This window comes from Bombina bombina, chromosome 1, assembly GCF_027579735.1.
Source record: "Bombina bombina isolate aBomBom1 chromosome 1, aBomBom1.pri, whole genome shotgun sequence".
In the NCBI taxonomy this organism is placed as follows: Eukaryota; Metazoa; Chordata; class Amphibia; order Anura; family Bombinatoridae; genus Bombina; species Bombina bombina.
In genome coordinates, this window is record NC_069499.1 from 1,144,580,870 (window position 1) to 1,144,603,430 (window position 22,561).

At 39.2% G+C, this 22,561-nt stretch overlaps 1 protein-coding gene across 1 annotated transcript in view; it reads left to right on the forward strand.

Annotated features, from left to right (window-relative positions):
• Positions 1-21,811, forward strand: part of NAGLU (N-acetyl-alpha-glucosaminidase) — a 51,430-nt gene extending 29,619 nt beyond the window's left edge. The window contains exons 5-6 of the mRNA XM_053699207.1: positions 16,547-16,803; positions 20,338-21,811. Of these exons, the coding sequence (XP_053555182.1) occupies positions 16,547-16,803; positions 20,338-21,521 (1,441 nt within the window). The 3' untranslated portion in view covers positions 21,522-21,811. The remainder of the gene's footprint in view (positions 1-16,546; positions 16,804-20,337) is intronic.
• Positions 21,812-22,561: the final 750 nt, after the last annotated feature.

Consider the following 22,561-nt stretch of genomic DNA (forward strand, 5'->3'; position numbering starts at 1 on the left):
AAGCACAAAACCCCCCACAAAAATAAAAAGTCAGAACATTGGGTTTTAATGTGGAGAAACATATGCTTCTATCACCAGGGCAAAAGTTTGTATTACTACCTCCAGAAGCCTTTATGGGTTTTAACATTTTTTGTAGCCTTCTCACATGCAATGAAGTATAAGAATAATAATGGTATGTTCTGAATTTGCACCACCTGCTAAAAAAAATATATAGAATTGTATGGGTCACTCACTCAAATATGAATTATAATCGTGTTTAAATTTAATGGGCTAGAAAGGTCAAAATGTAAATGTGCACGGGTGAATTTAAATGCACATATGCTTGTAGGGCCCAGTTTTCAAACATCACACCTTCTCATAGAGTCAGTGGTGGCTTGTATGATACAAATTGTCTTTACAGATGCAATAGACACCACTGCCAGCTCTTTTCAAAAGCATGTTGTTTGAATACTCGGTGCACAGACTCTCACAGGATATGTGCGTATGCCGCTGAGCAACAGTAAAAACTTTTACTGGAAGCATTTTTGCTCATGGAAGTATATTGCAAAAATGTTTGTTTAATTAAATGCACCAATTCACATTTTAATTTTGTCTTTTCTATCAGTAGTAAAATAAGAACAAAGGCAGCTTAGAACAGGGGTCTGAAAAAAACTTTGCAGTGAAAGAGTTAAATATGTTTACAATTTAATTTATTATCGAATTTTCTTTATCATTGTATAATTTGAATACCTAGGTAGCTACCATGCACATGTTTTGAGAACTACTGTATATAGCAACAGTTTTTCAAGAATGCTTTTGATCACTAGATGGCAGCAGTGTTTTTATGGTGTATAACATTGTTAACCACTTCAATATGCGCATGCAGATTGTGGCCTGTGGGCGCATGACGAGCCGTTCTCGTCTTGCGTGGGGTTTGCCGATCAAACACTCTTTTCTGTGATCCCCCCACTACAGGCCGGGGATCATTTGTGGCCCAGTGGGCTGCACTTCCAGGCTTCGTGAGAGTGCTGGTGATGTCACCTTGTATGCATGTGATGACATCACAATGAGGGTAGATTCAGGAAGATTAGTGTAGCTGCAATAGAGCTATATGGGGGAGGTTCTTAGCAGCTACAAACCTCCAATACCCCTTATTTGAAAGAGAATCGCCTGCTGGAGCAGTACCACCAACTGATCTTTTAAAATAAAGTAAAAAAACAGATAGAGATTTGTTTGGCCATTTTCATATTATTTACTAAAATCTAAGCAAAAATCATACTTTTTTTTTTTTTAACAGTTTTTGCCTCAGCTATTTCAGATGCTATAAATATAATAATGTTATATTGTGAATCTGCTGGGCCTGCTGAAAATACTGTATATAATTTGTGTTGACTTGCCATAGGGTTTAAATATAGGTAGCAAAAAAAAGTTTAAAATTGTCTTAGTACTGTGGTGAAAAAAGGGCTAGATTACGAGTTTTGCGTTAGAGGCTATGCGGTGCTAGCGAGCAGTTTTCTCCCACCGCTCACTTACCTGCAGCGCTGGTATTACAAGTTTTCAGAAACCCGTCGTTAAAAGACAAGAAGTGAGCGTTGAGCAAAATTTTGCTCCATATCTCACTTCAATACCAGCGCTGCTTAAGTCAGCGGTGAGCTGGTGTAACGTGCTCGTGCACGATTTCCCAATAGGAATCAACGGGGAGAGACGGCTGAAAAAAAGTCTAACACCTGCAAAAAAGCAGCGTAAAACTCAGTAACGCAGCCCCATTGATTCCTAGGGGGAAATAAAATTTATGTTTACACCTAACACCCTAACATGAACCCGAGTCTAAACACCCCGACATCGCCGACACCTACATTATAGTTAAGAACCCCTAATCTGCTGCCCCCAACATCGCCGACACCTACATTATATTTATTAACCCCTAATCTGACGCCCCCAATGTCGCCACAACCTTCCTACATTTATTAACCCCTAATCTGCCGCCCCCAACGTCACCACCACTATATTAAAGTTATTAACCCCTAAACCTAACACCCACTAACTTAAATATCATTTAAATAAATATTCCTATCATTAACTAAATTATTCCTATTTAAAACTAAATACAGATGGCCCTCGTTTTACAATGGTTCAATTTACACCGTTTCAGAATAACAACCTTTTCTCTTGTAAGGTGTATCCAGTCCACGGATCATCCATTACTTGTGGTATATTCTCCTCCCCAACAGGAAGTTGCAAGAGGACACCCACAGCAGAGCTGCTATATAGCTCCTCCCCTAACTGCCATACCCAGTCATTCTCTTGCAACTCTCAACAAAGATGGAGGTAGTAAGAGGAGAGTGGTAAAATATAGTTAGTTTTTTCTTCAATCAAAAGTTTGTTATTTTCAAATAGTACCAGAGTTGTACTATTTTATCTCGGGCAGTATTTAGAAGAAGAATCTGCCTGCGTTTTCTATGATCTTAGCAGCTTGTAACTAAGATCCACTGCTGTTTTCACATATGTCTGAGGAGTGAGGTAACTTCAGAGGGAGAATGGCGTGCAGGTTATCCTGCTATAAGGTATGTGCAGTTTTAAGTTTTTCTAGGGACTAGAAAATTTTGCTGATACCGGATTAATGTAAGTTAAGCCTAAATACAGTGATTTAATAGCGACTTGTATCAGGCTTACTATCAGAGATATATACTTTTATAAAATGGCAATATAAAATGTTTGCTGGCATGTTTAATCGTTTTTATATATGCTTTGGTGATAAAACTTTATTGGGGCCTAGTTTTTTCCACATGGCTGGCTTGATTTTTGCCTAGAAACAGTTTCCTGAGGCTTTCCACTGTTGTAGTATGAGTGGGAGGGGCCTATTTTAGCGCTTTTTTTGCGCAGTTAAAATTACAGACAGAGACATTCAGCTTCCCTCAGCAGTCCCCTGCATGCTATAGAACATCTCTGAAGGGCTCTAAAGGCTTCAAAAGTCATTTATTGAGGAAGGTAGGGCCACAGTAGAGCTGTGGCAGTTGTTGTGACTGTTTAAAAAACGTTTATTTAGTTTTTTTTATCCGTTTTTTGCATTTAGGGGTTAATCATCCATTTGCAAGCGGGTGCAATGCTCTGCTAACCTATTACATACACTGTAAAAATTTCGTTTGATTTACTGCCTTTTTTCACTGTTTTTCAAATTTTGACAAAATTTGTTTCTCTTAAAGGCACAGTACCGTTTTTTTATATAGGCTTGTTAACTTGATTTAAAGTGTTTTCCAAGCTTGCTAGTCTCATTGCTAGTCTGTACAAACATGTCTGACATAGAGGAAACTCCTTGTTCATTATGTTTAAAAGCCATGGTGGAACCCCATATGAGAATGTGTACTAAATGTATTGATTTCACTTTAAACAATAAAGATCAGCTTTTGTCTTTAAAAAATTTATCACCAGAGGATTCTGACGAGGGGGAAGTTATGCCGACTAACTCTCCCCACGTGTCAGACCCTTTGACTCCCGCTCAAGGGACTCACGCTCAAATGGCGCCAAGTACATCAAGGGCGCCCATAGCGATTACTTTACAAGACATGGCGGCAGTCATGGATAATACACTGTCAGCGGTATTAGCCAGGCTGCCTGAATTTAGAGGAAAGCGTGATAGCTCTGGTGTTAGGCTTAATACAGAGCATACAGACGCTTTAAGGTCCATGTCTGATACTGCCTCACAATATGCAGAAGCTGAGGAAGGAGACCTTCAGTCTGTGGGTGATATCTCTGACTCAGGGAAACCTGATTCTGATATTTCTACTTTTAAATTTAAGCTTGAGAACCTCCGTGTACTGCTTAGGGAGGTTTTAGCTGCTCTGAATGACTGTGACACAATTGCAGTGCCAGAGAAATTGTGTAGACTGGATAAATACTTTGCAGTGCCGGTGTGTACTGAGGTTTTTCCAATACCTAAAAGGTTTACAGAAATTATTAATAAAGAGTGGGATAGACCCGGTGTGCCGTTTTTCCCTTCCTCCTATTTTTAGAAAAATGTTTCCCATAGACGCCACCACACGGGACATATGGCAAACGGTCCCTAAGGTGGAGGGAGCAGTTTCTACTTTAGCAAAGCGTACTACTATCCCTGTCGAGGACAGTTGTGCTTTTTCAGATCCTATGGATAAAAAATTAGAGGGTTACCTTAAGAAAATGTTTATTCAACAAGGTTTTATCCTGCAGCCCCTTGCATGCATTGCTCCTGTCACTGCTGCTGCAGCGTTCTGGTTTGAGTCTCTGGAAGAGGCTTTACAGGCAACGACTCCATTGGATGAAATACTTAACAAGCTTAGAGCACTTAAGCTAGCTAATTCTTTTGTTTCTGATGCCATTGTTCATTTGACTAAACTAACGGCTAAGAATTCTGGATCTGCCATCCAGGCGCGCAGGGCGCTATGGCTTAAATCTTGGTCAGCTGACGTGACTTCAAAGTCTAAATTACTTAACATTCCCTTCAAGGGACAGACCCTATTCAAGCCTGGTTTGAAGGAAATTATTGCTGACATTACTGTAGGTAAAGGTCATGCCCTTCCTCAGGACAGGTCCAAATCAAGGGCCAAACAGTCTAATTTTCGTGCCTTTCGAAACTTCAAGGCAAGTGCAGCATCAACTTCCTCTGCTGCAAACCAAGAGGGAACTTTTGCTCAGTCCAAGACGGCCTGGAAACCTAACCAGTCCTGGAACAAAGGCAAGCAGGCCAAAAAGCCTGCTGCTGCCTCTAAGACAGCATGAAGGAACGGCCCCCTATCCGGTAACGGATCTAGTAGGGGACAGACTTTCTCTCTTCACCCAGGCTTGGGGAAGAGATGTTCAGGATCCCTGGGCGTTGGAGATTATATCTCAGGGGTATCTTCTGGACTTCAAGGCTTCCCCTCCACAAGGGAGATTTCACCTTTCACGATTATCTGTGAACCAGATAAAGAAAGAGGCATTCTTACACTGTGTGCAAGACCTTCTAGTTATAGGAGTGATCCATCCAGTTCCAAAGGAGGAACAGGGACAGGGATTTTACTCAAATCTGTTTGTGGTTCCCAAAAAAGAGGGAACCTTCAGACCAATCTTGGATCTAAAGATCTTAAACAAATTCCTCAGAGTTCCATCATTCAAAATGGAAACTATTCGGACCATCCTACCTATGATCCAGGAGGGTCAATATATGACTACCGTGGATTTAAAGGATGCTTACCTTCACATTCCGATACACAAAGATCATCATCGGTTCCTAAGGTTTGCCTTTCTGGACAGGTATTACCAGTTTGTGGCTCTTCCCTTCGGGTTAGCTACAGCCCCAAGAATTTTTACAAAGGTTCTAGGGTTGCTTCTGGCAGTCCTAAGGCCGCGGGGCATAGCAGTGGCCCCTTATCTAGACGACATCCTGATACAGGCGTCAAACTTCCAAATTGCCAAGTCCCATACGGACATAGTTCTGGCATTTCTGAGGTCGCATGGGTGGAAAGTGAACGAGGAAAAAGAGTTCTCTATCCCCACTCACAAGAGTCTCCTTCCTAGGGACTCTGATAGATTCTGTAGAAATGAAAATTTACCTGGCGGAGTCCAGGTTATCAAAACTTCTAAATTCTTGCCGTGTTCTCCATTCTATTCCGCGCCCTTCGGTGGCTCAGTGCATGGAAGTAATCGGCTTAATGGTAGCGGCAATGGACAAAGTACCGTTTGCGCGCCTACATCTCAGACCGCTGCAACTATGCATGCTCAGTCAGTGGAATGGGGATTACACAGATTTGTCCCCTCTACTAAATCTGGATCAAGAGACCAGAGATTCTCTTCTCTGGTGGCTATCTCGGGTCCATCTGTCCAAAGGTATGACCTTTCGCAGGCCAGATTGGACAATTGTAACGACAGATGCCAGCCTTCTGGGTTGGGGTGCAGTCTGGAATTCCCTGAAGGCTCAGGGATCGTGGACTCAGGAGGAGAAACTCCTCCCAATAAATATTCTGGAATTGAGGGCAATATTCAATGCTCTTCAAGCCTGGCCTCAGTTGACAACCCTGAGGTTCATCAAATTTCAGTCGGACAACATCACGACTGTGGCTTACATCAACCATCAAGGGGGAACAAGGAGTTCCCTAGCGATGTTAGAAGTCTCCAAAATAATTCGCTGGGCAGAGAGACACTCTTCAGCGATCCATATCCCTGTGTAGAGAACTGGGAGGCGGATTTTCTAAGTCGTCAGACTTTTCATCCGGGGTAGTGGGAACTCCATCCGGAGGTGTTTGCTCAATTGATTCATCGTTGGGGCAAACCAGAACTGGATCTCATGGCGTCTCGCCAGAACGCCAAGCTTCCTTATTACGGATCCAGGTCCAGGGACCCGGAAGTGACGCTGATAGATGCTCTAGCAGCGCCTTGGTCTTTCAACCTGGCTTACGTGTTTCCACCGTTTCCTCTGCTCCCTCAACTGATTGCCAAAATCAAGCAGGAGAGAGCATCTGTGATCTTGATAGCACCTGCGTGGCCACGCAGGACCTGGTATGCAGACCTAGTGGACATGTCATCCTTTCCACCTTGGACTCTGCCTTTGAGACGAGACCTTCTACTTCAAGGTCCTTTCAATCATCCAAATCTAATTTCTCTGAGACTGACTGCCTGGAGATTGAACGCTTGATTTTTGGCTTCTCCGAGTCAGTTATTGATACCTTAATACAGGCACGAAAGCCTGTCACCAGGAAAATCTACCATAAGATATGGCGTAAATATCTTTATTGGTGTGAATCCAAAAGTTACTCACGGAGTAAGGTTAGAATTCCCAGGATATTATCTTTTCTCCAAGAGGGTTTGGAAAAAGGATTATCAGCTAGTTCTTTGAAGGGACAGATTTCTGCACAGTCTATTCTTTTGCACAAGCGTCTGGCGGATGTTCCAGACGTTCAGGCGTTGATTAGAATCAAGCCTGTGTTTAAACCTGTTGCTCCCCCATGGAGCTTAAATTTGGTTCTTAAAGTTCTTCAAGGGGTTCCGTTTGAACCTCTTCATTCCATAGATATCAAACTTTTATCTTGGAAAGTTCTTTTTTTGATGGCTATTTCCTCGGCTCGTAGAGTTTCCGAGTTATCTGCTTTACAATGTGATTCTCCTTATCTGATCTTCCATACAGATAAGGTGGTTCTGTGTACAAAACCTGGGTTTTTGCCTAAGGTGGTATCTACTAAGAATATCAATCAAGAGATTGTTGTTCCATCATTGTGTCCTAATCCTTCTTCAAAGAAGGAACGTCTTTTACATAATCTGGACGTGGTTCGTGCTTTAAAGTTTTACTTAAAAGCTACTAAAGATTTTTGTCAAACATCTGGGATTACAGCTCATTCTACTAGAGCTGTAGCTTCCACTTGGGCCTTTAAAAATGAGGCTTCTGTTGAACAGATTTGCAAGGCGGCGACTTGGTCTTCGCTTCATACTTTTTCCAAATTCTACAAATTTGATACTTTTGCTTCTTCGGAGGCTATTTTTGGGAGAAAGGTTTTACAGGCAGTGGTACCTTCCGTTTAAGTACCTGCCTTGTCCCTCCCTTCATCCGTGTACTTTAGCTTTGGTATTGGTATCCCACAAGTAATGGATGATCCGTGGACTGGATACACCTTACAAGAGAAAACACAATTTATGCTTACCTGATAAATTTATTTCTCTTGTGGTGTATCCAGTCCACGGCCCGCCCTGTCATTTTAAGGCAGGTCAAAATTTTAGATTAAACTACAGTCACCACTGCACCCTATGGTTTCTCCTTTCTCGGATTGAGCTCACATTCTATTGGCTGTTCCAATCCAATTGGCTGTACCAATTATCCCGTCCAGAGCTAGATCATCTGAAGTCTTACATAGACGAAAATCTTAGGAAGGGATTTATTAGACCGAGCACCTCCCCTGCTGGTGCAGGGATATTCTTTGTGAAAAACAAAGACGGGTCTCTAAGACCCATTGTTGATTACCGTGAGCTTAATAAAAGGACCAGGAAAAATAGGTACCCCCTTCCACTGATCCCAGAGCTGATAGAGAGGTTAAGGGGTGCGTCTGTGTTCACAAAATTGGACCTCAGAGGTGCCTACAACCTCATCAGAATGAGAGCTGGGGATGAATGGCTTACAGCATTTAGGACTCGGTACGGTCTATTTGAGTATACTGTAATGCCATTTGGTCTGTGTAACGCTCCAGCGACATTTCAATGTCTTATTAATGACATCTTTCGGGACATCCTTGATGTTTTTCTTGTCGTATATTTGGACGACATATTGATATATTCCACAACATCATAGATCATAGAGAACATGTTAGGACAGTTCTCACCAGATTATGTCAGAACTCTTTATATGTAAAGTTAGAGAAATGTATATTCAATTCACAAGACATATCATTTTTGGGTTACCGAATTACACCACAAGGCATTAACATGGAGAGTACCAAAGTCGTAGCTGTAAGAGACTGGCCGCAACCCCAGAATAAAAAGGAGGTACAACGATTTCTTGGGTTTGCTAATTTTTACAGGAGATTCATACCTAATTTTGCTGCAATAGCAAAACCCCTGACGGATTTAACTAAGTCACATTCGCCATTTCTTTGGACACCTCTTACTCAATCCTGTTTCGAACAACTAAAACACAGATTTACAACTGCTCCCATACTCAGATTTCCTGACACCGACCACCAATTAATTGTGGAAGTTGATGCCTCTGAGTATGCAATTGGAGCCATACTCTCGCAGAAAACCTCATTCAAGGAACCCCTTCATCCTGTCGCCTTTTATTCCCGCCTTATGACTTCCGCCGAAGTGAATTATCCAGTGGGTGAAAAGGAGCTCCTGGCTACTAAGTGTTCCTTTGACCATTGGCGGCACCTGCTGGAGGGGTCTTCACATCCTATTATAATATACACAGATCATAAAAACCTACAATATTTGCAGTCTAATAGTACCTTATCCTTCAGACAACTCCGCTGGAGTTTGTACTTCTCCAGATTTCATTATGTTAAAACTTACCGTCCTGGAAGCAAGAATGCTAAAGCGGACGCCCTTTCACGAATTTTTGACAAGCCGTGTTATAATACAACTCCATCATCTGTCATACCCAAGCATTGCTTCATTGGACTCCTTTTCACTTTAATTCCAGAGATTAAAGCCGCTCAAAAGGCAGAACTTGACAAACCACTTGATTTGCTACAGCCAGATCACCAAGGTCTTCTCTTCCACCAACAAAAGCTTTATATCCCATCATCACTCCGACTCCGGATTCTGGAAGAATACCATGACTCACCCCTAGTCGGACACCTTGGAAGACAAAAAACCTATGCAGTTCTGAATCGCACCCTGTGGTGGCCAAACATGCATAGAAGCGTTGATGATTATGTGAAGTCCTGCTCTACCTGTAAGACCTCTAAATACTCTAGACAACATCCTATTGGTCTCCTTCAGCCCTTACCAGTACCTGAGGGGCCTTGGAGAATGTTATCCATGGATTTCATAGTTGATCTACCACCCTCCTTTTCTTACACTACTATCCTTGTGGTGGTAGACATCTTTTCTAAGATGACACATTTCATACCCACCAAGAACCTACCCACTTCTTTACAGACCTCAGTTATGTTCATCAGGGAGGCGGTACGTCTCCATGGTTTGCCTCTTACAGTACTCAGCGATAGGGGTACCCAATTCACATAAAGGTTTTGGAGAAGCATGTGTGAATCTCTTCATATTAACCAACGTTTTACCACTTCATTGAACCCTCAATTCCTCCCGTATGTGTTTGTAAATTTAGTCCTGTCTCTTTGAAGTTTTATATTCTTATTTTATTTATATGAACTGTATCCATGGACAGCGCTGCGGAATATGATAGCACTTAATAAATAAAGTATAATAATAATAAACATGTATACAAAGCTGATGGGCATGTTACGTTTGTAGTCTACTCTGATATAGACATTCCCATAAAGTCCAAATTAAACATATATAACGAAGGTCTAGGTGGCAAGGTCTAGTTGACTTGGATATATACACTATACGACTTTACTACATTATAGTACGGTATATGTTTCTAGACATCAACAACAAAAAAATGGAAAACGTGAGGTTTATTTGCAACATGTTAATATTTTCACTATGTAACAGATTTGGTCATAACTGTGGATGAAGCGATTGCTATGATTTTCTTTTTGTAATGTCATTTATTTGTGTTATTGCATTTTTTGCCTCAGTAAAAATTATTTAGAAAATAAATAAAAAAATTGCAGTAGGTTTACAAAAGTTAGAGACAAATTAAATGCTTCCAGTTAAACAATTTATTAATGGATTGTGCAATTTAAGCCAAGGTAGTCCTAAAATCAAAGGGAACAGGAGTGAAACTACAACGTCAAATTGCAAAGTCTGATTATGATCAGTACCCAAAGACACTGATAGCAGTGATGTCTCTTGCACAACAGGACCCCAACCCATAGGACTACCAACAGCAACACATAGTTAAACTGTAAAAGATCTTGCTTTAAGAGGCAGCTCAATATTTCTAGCCAAAGTAGAGTAAAAAAAAGCAGCCACTGGCAACAGAGTGGATAATAGCCTTCACATTTTCTTTGTTGACCACTGCAACAAGAAGGGAACTGATAAGTAAGAAGCCACAGTAAAAGATGAAGTATTTAGGAAAACAGCACTAAAAACTTGATTGCCTTCTTTAGAAGTTCTCTTAGGCCTCACAGGACAATGACAAAGGAAGTGGCCACCTTTACCACAATAGAAGCATACATTCAAGTCTCTACGTTTGGAATGTTTAGAAGAAGAGATGAGAACCTTGATAGTGTCAATCTGCATTGGCTCCTCCTAGGAACTGGATTTAGCAGCCTTAGAACTTGAAAGAGGATTAACAGGAAAGGTTTGAGTAGTCACTGAAGCTTGAAAAGCAAGTCTCTCCTGTTGTCTTTCAAGAAGGCTTCTGTCAATATGTATCACTAAAGAGATCATACTTTCTAGATTACTGGGTGGGCCAACTTGAGCAAGTTCATCCTTTAGTTGCTCAGAAAGACCCTGACGGAATTGATCAAGAAGTGCTGGTGCATTCCATTCTGTGTCACAAAATATGCAACGAAAATCAGACATATAGGGTCCCATTTATCAAGCTCCGAACGGAGCTTGTGGGCCCGTGTTTCTGGCGAGTCTTCAGACTCGCCAGACACACCAGTTATGAAGCAGCGGTCTAAAGACCGCTGCTCCATAACTCTGTCCGCCTGCTCTGATGAGGCGGACAGGAATCGCCGGAAATCAACCCGATCAAGTACGATCAGGTTGATTGACACCCCCCTGCCGGCGACCAATTGGCCGCAAATCTGCAGGGGGCAGCATTGCACCAGCAGCTCTTGTGAGCTGCTGGTGCAATGCTGAATACGGAGAGCATATTGCTCTCCGCATTCAGCGAGGTCTTGCGGACCTGATCTGCACTGTCGGATCAGGTCCGCAAGACCTTTGATAAATAGGCCCCATAGTATCACGTTCTGAGCCTAGACCTGTAAACTCTCCACACGCTGAAGCAGATTAAGCTGTGAGGCCTGTAGAAGCCTGCAAGGTAGGGGTCGACCGATAATCGGTGCGGTCCACTTTTAGGGCGGATATCCCTAATTTCTAAAGTTATCGTTATCGGTCCGAAACTCACCGATTTATGTCCCTGCGCAGCATGCTTGCTGCAGTCTTCTTGCAAAGTCTGATTATAACCAGTACCCAAAGACACTGATAACAGCAATGTCTCTTGCACAATAGGATCCAAACCCATAGGACTACCAACAGCAACACATAGTTAAACTGTAAAAGATCTTGCTTGAAGAGGCAGCTCAATATTTCTAGCCAAAGTAGAGTCAAAAAAGCAGCCGCTGGCAACAGAGTGGATAATAGCCTTCACATTTTCTTTGTTGACCACTGCAACAAGAAAGGAACTGATAAGTAAGAAGCTACAGGAAAAGATGAAGTATTTAGGAAAACAGCAGTATAAACTTGATTGCCTTCTTTAGAAGTTCTCTTAGGCCTCACAGGACAATGACAAAGGAAGTTGCCACCTTTACCACAATAGAAGCATACATTCAAGTCTCTACGTTTGGAACGTTTAGAAGAAGCGATGAGAACCTTGATAGTGCTAATCTGCATTGGCTCCTCCTAGTAACTGGATTTAGCATTAAATTAATAGGAAAGGTTTGGGTAGTCACTGAAGCTTGAAAAGCATGTCTCTCCTGTTGTCTCTCAATAATGCTTCTGTCAATATGTATCACTAAAGAGATTATACTTTCTAGATTACTGGGTGCGCCAACTTGAGCAAGTTCATCCTTTAGTTGCTCAGAAAGACCCTGACGGAATTGATCAAGAAGTGCTGGTGCATTCCATTCTGTGTCACAAAATATGCAACACAAATCAGACATATAGTATCACGTTCTGAGCCTAGACCTGTAAACTCTCCACACGCTGAAGCAGATTAAGCTGTGCATAAATGATTGCATAAATCAGTGTGCTCGGTGGTTTAAGAGTCCTAGTATTATTCCACATCAGCAAGGAATACAAGCTATTGAGTTTTTTTCTAGAGAGGTACTCAGGGTATGATGATAACACTAAAGAATTCATTATAAGATCTATTAAGTACCTTTTGACGCACAATTTCTTCTTGTTTGGAGGGGATTTCTATCTTCAGAAACATGGAACAGCTATGGGAGCAAAGTTTGCTCCCACATATGCCAACCTATATTTAGGTTGATGGGAGCTGTTCCACGTTTTTGGAGCTGGAAATCCCTTCAGGGAAACTATACGATATTACGGCAGATATATAGATGATCTGCTATTTATATGGGAGTCTGATGACTTAAATGAATTGCATGAGTTCTTAAAGTACATCAAACAGAACAATTTGAATTTGGACTTTACTATGGATTTTTCTAAGACATCCATTCCATATGTGATGCTTAAAACAAATAAACAGAATACTGACATTACAGTAAGTTTTTTTTATATAGAAAGCCAAAAGCAGGGAATACTATTCTCAATGCCAGATCCTGCCATCCAACCATGTAATTAAAGCTATAAAAATGAATTGTACCTCACAGGAGGATTACAATTTATACTCACAAGAAACCACACGATTTTTATCTAGAGGTTATAATACAGGTCAGCTTAACATTGCAAAGGAACAGGTTGACAATATGGAAAGAGACTCTATGTTGAAATTTAGGAAGAAATGCCATAATAAGAAACATAACAACAAACCTTTCTTCATTACAACTTACAGTAAAGAGTACAGTCAAGTGTGTAACATCATCAAAGGGCCATTGCCCATTTTGAGAACTGATAAAATTATGAATGAGATAATTGACTCAGGTCTTACTTTTGTGAGTAGGAAATCTAGAACTCTTAGCAATATGCTGTCACCTTCCATGTTGCCTCCAGAGAATAAAAAGAATTGGCTAACTAAAAAAACAGGATATTACAGATGTGGTAGTAGGAGGTGTAAAACATGTGCCTACATTGTCCTTGGAGATGAATTTACATCTCAAGATGAATCTAAAACGTATGAGATCAAACAGTATATCAACTGTAATACTAAATATGTGATATATTTGTTGACGTGCAGAGGCTGTGGGAAAAAGTATGTAGGTCATACGACCCAGATTTCTTAAGGATCGTTTCTTGGAGCACTTACGTGCAATTGAAGATCCGGAATCAACCACACCCATAGCCCTGCATTTCCACAAATATCACGCATCTAATAGTTTTTTTTATTGACAGTGCAAGGCATTGAGCATATGCAGAGACACCCCAGAGGGGAAAATAGAATCAGATCATTAAAACAACAGGAAGTTTTTTGGATCTTCCAGTTAGAGACCAGCATTCCTGTGGGATTAAATAGTGAATGGGATGTAAAATTATTTGTTGATTTAAAGCTCTGCAAATCTAAAATCTGTATCAGCTATGTATCCAATCTATGTAACTACACGTTTCTTTTTATAAGTATGTTCTAAGGTTACTTCAGATAATACACAGCCTGTGCATAAGGGAGTTCTCATTTAGCTTTAATATCATAGCAATTCTAATGCTTTTATGTGTGCATTTATCTTGATAGATTTATTATATTGTTAACATGAAATGATAAATGTTATGTGATATATATATATATATATATATATATATATATGCATTTTATATTGTAAGAGTAGCCAGCAATGGGGTAAGGGTGTAGGCATTTAAATGTTGTGAGGTACTTAATAGTTAATTTGATTTATTACACAAGGGGTGTGTTGTTTCTGACCTATATAAGCAAGATTGTTAGACTCTTAAATATGGCAAGCGCTCCGAAAATCCTCTTTTTTTTCTTCCGTGTGTCTTCTGACGTTCCCTCTAGGTCATTGAAGTTACGTTTTTACTGACGAAACATGTTGGACCAGATTGACTCCTACTTCTTTTCAATCTGATTGCTGTTTAACGGATGAATTAAAGAATGTTTTGGACTTTACACACACTGTTCCTGTGTGTTATTCAACACTACCGATGTGCTAGGAATCTTTCTTTGTTGGATTTTCGTCATTTGGGAGGCGTAGGTGAGGCTTCCCCACTCTTTTCCTTCTAGTACCGGACCATGGTCTTTGTTTCAAGTTCCCGGAAGGAACTCCCAGATTGCAGGACTGGGCAGCGGAAGTGATACTCAGCGTGAAGAACGCCAGAAGACACACGGAAGAAAGAGGAGGATTTTCGGAGCGCTTGCCATTGCTGTATTTAAGATTCCTAGTACTCTGGGACCTCCAATAACTCCATATTCTAAATATCAGAGTATTAAGACTCTTAAAAGCACACAGATTTATGCAATCATTGCAATTAATTTAGTTTTCATTGATTTATCTTCTATATTTTAGTTAAGAATTTATCATTAAAAGTTAAGTTTTATAATTACACACAAAATGCTATTTGATTCCCAAAGGGAACAGGGAAGTACACCTTTTTCATTTTTCTCTCTCAATTCTACAGAGGGTTTAATTCCCTATGTGTTCTTCCCTGAGATTGTGATCTCCAACTTTTCTATTAGCTAGCAAGCAGATTTATGTAATGTATGGCTGATGTATGAGCAAATCAAAAGTAATTTTAATCAGTGCACTTCAGGGTAACTTTATGCAAGTCCATCTATAGGCCTGCCATTGGGGCTTACATAAACCAACGTAGATGGTTTGTGAAATGAAAAATGTGATCTATATGTGGCACTTAAAACTACATTGTTTCCCTGAAGTACACAGAGCTAAATTACTTTTGATTTGCTCATAGGCAATACATAAAATCAATGTGTTATACCAGTTTATACCAGATTTGTGTAAAAATTGTGTTGATTTTTCAAAACTGTAAATGTACAGAATATCGGCCCCTAATATCGGTTATCGGCCTGAAAGTCGGCCTATAATCTGTATCAGCCCTGAAAAAACAATATCGGTCTATCCTTATCATGGTACGTGCCAGAAAAGAAAGCTGCTGCAGCAAGGTGGTAATAATGTTTGCCATTTCCGCTGGATCCATTATGGCTTGGTTATTATATATGGTAATAATTAGATTACATAATTTTGGAGCTGGAACCAGTGATGCAGGAAAGTAGCAGTATTCTGTTAACCAACCACAGGTGTCTAAACAAAGGGATGAGACAGATACGTAAATCAGGGCACAGTTCCAGAGTTGATTTTCAACAAAAGATACCAAGGGAACGAAGAAAAATTAATTAAAATAAATTAGAAAATTGTTTATAATTGCATACTCTGAATTATGAAAGAAAGGGTTTCATATCCCTTTAATTTGTCCTCCATTTTCCTCTCTCCTGAACTCCCCAACACTGTTCTCCATCATGATCTCTATTTTCCTTCCAGAACTCTTAAATTCTTTACCCTTGTACCTCTCCTTTAATGGCTACATCTTTGGTTGGGGTTATGCAAAGTGCTTGACATTTTGGGCATTTAATGGCTATCATAGGTAATCTGTGCCGAGGTTCCCATGTAAAGTAGTTTGTGGGGCATGCTTCACTTTTGCTCTTCTCTCCTTGCCCTTGTTTTTAATGGTTCTGGGATCCTCTTTAAACCCTTGATTTGCCTTCTATAATACCATACTAATTCACCTGAAACCAATATTAATAAATCATCTCTGCTTCCTGCATTCTCATGATCAATGTGAGCGAAAACTGGGAATTTGTGCATACTATTAAATTCATTTCTTCACATTTTGAGTGATGGTACATAAAGATCATCCCTTCTGTAGTTGTGGTTTCTTCAATTCAGTTTTTCTTATTTGTTCCCCTCTTCTACCTTCTTCCTTAACTTAGCTAAGTGATAGAACTGTAGAGGAAGATGGAGTGGGTAGTAGTAGGGGTTCTAGTCCACATTTTCATTTTAAGTTTCTGCCTGTGATATTAACTCATTGGTATTGAATTGTCTCATTTAATGTATTGTTACTCAGAATGTAATCATGTTTTCATCTTTACATATGATAATATGCCTCACATAAAAGGAAAGGAACATCAATTTTTTAAATTAATATATGTTGAACTGTTCTCTAATTTACCTAGGGTGTATCCCAAGGTCAATGTGACTAAACTGGGTGGATGGGCTGGATTCAACTGCACATATTCCTGTAGCTATGTTTTGGATCCTGAAGACCCCATTTTCCAGAAGATTGGTGGACTTTTCATGAGGGAGATGATAAAGGAGTTTGGAACTGACCATATCTACAACGCAGATACCTTCAATGAGATGACCCCAACATCAAGCGACCCAGACTATTTGTCTGCCTTCAGTGGAGCTATATTTAACTCAATGGTAAAAGGTAATAAGGAGAGAAAGCATTGATTTAATTTGTTGTAGGGGTCTGTACAATAGGAAATGTGTTGTCACAGAGTTCCTGTCCCCTTTTCTCTCTTGATATCTCCCTTTTATAGATCTGTTTTATCACTTACCACGGATGTTTTCTGTTGCAACACATCTATTTTTTTTATACTTGCAGAGCAACTACAATAATTTAACCTAATTATTGACATAGCTTCAATTTTACAATAATAGCACAAAGTTCAGTGCAGTTTATATGCCCATTTTTTACAGAATTTAATAATCTATAATCTATTTAGCATGTTTTTTTTATTAAAAAAAAAAAAAAACGATAATCAAATTTCTATAGACATGGTCCTTGAGGACAGTCTGATATTTTATTGTTGCTGTGGTGGTGCCTTATTCATAGCCACACCTGATTAATACACCTGTGCTAAGAGAGAAAATTAAATTATTCAAGAACTATACAGGTAGCCCTCAGTTTACGCCGGGGTTAGGTTCCAGGAGGAATGGTTGTAAAATGAAACCGTTGTAAATTGAAACCCAGTTTTTAATGTAAGTCAATGGAAAATGAGGGAGTTAGGTTCCAGGCCCCTCTCAAAATTGTCATAAGTAACAACTAATACATTATTTTTAAAGGTTTGAAATGAAGACTTTAAATGCAAAACAGCATTATAAACCTAATAATATAGATTGTATCATCATCAAACTAAGTTTAATGAACAAAAACATTTGCTAAACCTCACCTAATAAAATAATTACACAACAGATTGCATCATCATCAAACTAAGTTTAATGAATAAAAACATTTTTTTACTTGCGTTTTTCTGCAAACCTTTCTCTGCATTGTTAGCATGTTGGATAATATTGGGTCTGCACCTATTCTATGCATTTCAATCTGCAGTGATTAATAGGCAGTTAGGCACCCTCACCTCAAACAGCTGGACAGGAAGATAATAGGGAAGTGGCTGCAAAATCTTCACGATAGGTCTTGTCTGATCTGTGTACACAGATCAATTTCAGGCTGTTAAATTAAATAACTTTGCTGTAAAACAAGCGGACAGCTCCTCCTACTGACTATTTTAATTAGTGCACTGCTTTTCAATGCATTTCAATAGCAGTCCCATGACTATAAAAAAAGGTTGTTATTCTGAAACGGCGCAAATTGAACCGGCGTAAACCGAGGGCCACCTGTATTACATATCCCTGTCCCAACAGTACCAGATTCCAAACTGGGATATATATTGGGGATCAGTTCATTAAAGGAGTGGTAAGTACTGGTCCTCCACGAACAGCCATTTCTGCACTGCATTGCAGGTAACCTGCTGCTTTCTTCCAGATAAGTTCAATGCATTCAATGCACAAACCTCAGCACTCAAATTGGATAATGATAGTACACATTTTACTTAACAAAATATGTGCACAAGTATGTTTAACTTGTGATCAATATGGAAGACAGCCACACTTCTAGCAATCTTGTCTGATATAGGGATATTAAACAGTGCTCCTTTGGTACAAACAAATATGTTAAATCAAAGTAAACATAAATAGAATCAACACACTTGTTTTCTTGCAACATTAGCACTAAGAATTTCTCACTGAAGCCCCTTCCCTCAGGGAAGAGTGGAGAAACTTAAGTTGCATTCTGCCTGTTCTGAGCATGGGCAAAACCAGCTCATGTTACTCTAGCAGTTTTACTAAATCATGCTAGGTAAGCCTTCCTGTAGAGACCACAGCCTCCGCGTAGAGCTCTGACAGGAAGTAATGAACACTGCAGAAGTTAAGTTTAAAAAAATAAAAGGTAAAATCCATTTAAAATGAGGAATAATTCATATTGCAATGATTTTTATTAAGTATAAGCCACTGCTTAGTGTTTTTTTTATTACAACTGTGAAACAGACTACTTAATATCCCTTAAAAGAGACAGTTACTTAAATAAATAAGCACCTTTATAATAGTATGTGTTTATATAAGTATATAAACAATACTTATTTTGCAATAAAGTTCTCTCTTCTTCTGTTCCAAAGTGTCAAATTTAATGCTTGCTCCCAGTACTTTCCCCTCTCTCCAGCAGTACTGTCCTGTGAATTATTCCTGTATCAGCTCTTGGTTAACTATAGGCATACTCTATTGTACAATGATGCTTTTAAAGTTTCTACCTCCATGGCTAACTATTTTAATATTTAAAGGGAGAGTGTCCTGTAACTTTTTCTCCCCTCTAATGTGTCCCCAGTGATCCATGTTACGTGCTGGTGTATTCAGTTATTTACATATAGATCCTTTACTTGTTTTCACACAAAAAAGTAAGTAAACAAAAGCTACAAAAGTGTATTACAAAAATATGCATTTGGAAATGTAAGCAATATATCAGTTTTGCATATTCCTAATGCACCTCCTGCTAACGGAAAAATGTTAACATGATGCTTGTGGTAATCTAAAAGTCAAAGAAAGACCAGCACTTACACCAGGAATATAAGGAATAGCCGTGAGCCACTGCCAAACTCCAAGACACACTAATAAATGACTAAATGACTGTATCCAAAGAATTAAAATCCCTTTATTATTTAAAGTATGGGGATCGTCATAAAACAACGTTTCGGGCGGTCCCCTTAATCATGTAATACCAATAGGTCATACAATGTCCTAATTTATAACACTTTCAATGTATCAATCGCAACAGTTAATTCATTGCAATTCAGTTAATTGATCAAGAGCAAAGACTATACAAAATAAAACCGAAAAAACACATAGAAATTATATATACAAGTATAAACAATATTACCTAAAATCATTACCCTAAAAGGTATACAGCAAAAATATATCCAGCCTAGAACTATTAGAAAACTGCATCTAGAACATTTTTCAAAAGGACCCAATGTTCAGATTGTGATACTCAGATGAAAAAAAAGGGAACATATATTAATTACAAATATGCTAATAAAAGAGTGACCAATTTATTTATTTGTTTAGTCCCTCAGGCTCCATAGTGTCAAGTCTAAATATAAACAAAAAACTCACATTGCTTCAAAAGAACTCTCTGTTGCCTCCCGCCTGGGAGTATCAACTTTCTCAATGACCTGGAAGCGCAATTAAATAATTTGTTGCTCTTATGTTCACTTATGCAGTCTTTAATGCTTCTGGTAGTTTCTCCAACGTAACCATGCACACAAGAGCATTTAATAAGATAAACAACATAAGGTGTAAGGCATGTATAATGTGCATTATGTTTAAACTTTTGTCCAGTCAATGGATGAGTGAAGTGTGGACCCTTGTTTATAGAACCACAATTTACACAGCCAAGGCAAGGAAAACATTCCAAATTTTTGTCAGAAATAAGTTTGTTTCAATGTTTTATTGGAGCCTATATCGGCTGTCATAAGGAAATCCCTCAGATTCTTGCTATCTGTAAAATAGCATATTGTTGTGTTGTAAAACTGTAAGATGTAATTGCACATGCAGCAAGATATAGGATAACATTGTTCTTATTTGTCCCTCTTTCATTAAAGATAAATGTAAATTTTCTCTCTTTCTGCAGTGGATCCTGGGGCCATTTGGTTGATGCAAGGATGGCTATTTGTTAATTGTCCTACGTTTTGGAAGCCAGCCCAAATAAAAGCACTGCTCCATGGGGCACCCATTGGAAGGATGATTGTTTTGGACCTGTCTGCAGAGACTGTGCCAGTTTACACAATGACAGAGTCTTTTTATGGGCAGCCATTTATCTGGTGTATGCTCCATAACTTTGGTGGCAATCATGGTTTGTTTGGCCAGGTTGATTGCGTCAATAAAGGACCATTTGAAGCTTTATCCTTCCCAAATTCTACCATGGTCGGCACAGGGATCACGCCTGAAGGAATTGAACAGAATGATGTAGTATATGAATTGATGAATGAACTTAGTTGGAGTTCCAGACCCCTAAATTTGACCCAGTGGATAACTGGCTACTCGGACAGGCGGTATGGAGAAAGTAATCCCAAAGCCCAAGCTGCTTGGCAGATCCTCCTCTGGAGTGTCTACAATTGCTCACAGATATGGAAGGACCACAACCACAATACACTGGTACGAAGACCATCACTACGGATGAGAACAGACATCTGTTTCAATAAAACAGAATTTTTTGAAGCATGGAAGCTTATGCTTGATGCATCCTCCACTTTAGCCAAGAGCAGAACATTCCTTTACGACTTAGTGGATGTCACTAGGGAGGCTGTGATGTTGCTGATGACTAAATACTATTTAAACATCGTAATAGCATATGAAACCCAATCTTTAGAAAATCTAATGATAGCAGGAGGAACTCTTGTTTATGAGCTCCTTCCTGATCTTGATGCACTCCTTTCCAGCCAGCCACAGTTTTTGCTTGGTCGGTGGTTGGAGGCAGCCAGTTTGATGGCAACTACAGAAGAGGAAGTTGCTCTTTATGATATGAATGCCCGCAATCAGATCACATTGTGGGGCCCTACTGGCAACATTTTGGACTATGCCAACAAGCAAATGGGAGGGTTAGTAAGGGACTATTATAGGAAACGGTGGAGCCTCTTTGTGCAGTACCTTGTAGAGAGCCTTAATACTGAGGTGCCCTTCCATCAGGAAAAGTTTAATCTGGCAGTCTTCCAAGTAGAAAAAGGATTCATCTTCAATGGCAAAACATACAGTCCTCATCCCAGTGGAAACACTTTGGAGATTGCCAAAAAGATTTTCCTCAAGTATTACCCATGATACATTTTTTCAGGTGGGTGAGAAAAAGATGGTGAAAACTCGACTTAAATTTTACTAGTTCTTGAATTGCCATCTAATGGTCTAAATGAAATTACATCATCAACATTTAACCAGAATACACTGCAGAATTAGAAAGAAGTGCAAAAGTTGGCAAAAATGTTGGACAGCATTTGAGTGATACTTATTAATCACCAAAGCATGTGCCACAATCTGCTGGTACATTATAAAAGACTATTTAGATGTCTATCTCTGAAGAAAATAGAAACAAAATAAAATGCATTATCTCTGTTTTTATTTTGTCTGTGCATGTGAAGATATTAATGATACCTATAAATGAATACAAGAAATATATTTTGCAGAATATAAAATTGAAAAGTGATCAAACTGAAATATAATTTTGAATACGGCTGCTTAGCAGTACCTATTTTTTTATCTTTTGTAGTTCTATTTCTTTGGTACTATATTAGTTTTTATGGTTTTGGTGAGCATATGCCCTTTCAGAAATTCCTCTAATTTTTTACAGAAATTTGTATTGTGATTTACCTCCTTTGATGATGAAATTTGAATAAATATGTTTTGCTAAATTTCTTAGGGATTGCTTAGGCACATTGATTGCTTTTATACCACAATTTTTCATGAAGAAATAAATCATTATTTTAAAAAAATAACATGCTAGAATATTTTATAGTTTGGTGTCTTTTTTTTCTTCTTCTTCTTCTTCTTCTTCTTCTTCAAATAGTCACACTTAGTTGCCATAAATCAACAGGAAAATATCACATGAACATCTCTATGTAAGATTTTTTTTTAACTCACCAGAGTAAGCACTCTGTGAACATTTTATAACTCGGCTAATTATCTACATGGGGGAAAAAGCAGCCAATCAGCTCCATCTGTGCTAATACCACACTTTGTTTTACTGGGATCCCATGAGATTTCACTAAAATCTCGAGAGATTTCCTATTAAATTTCCTTTAAATGAGGAGGGAAATAATATGCCGTATGCATACTCCCTTGCAAACCTGGAACTAGTGTCCTGATTG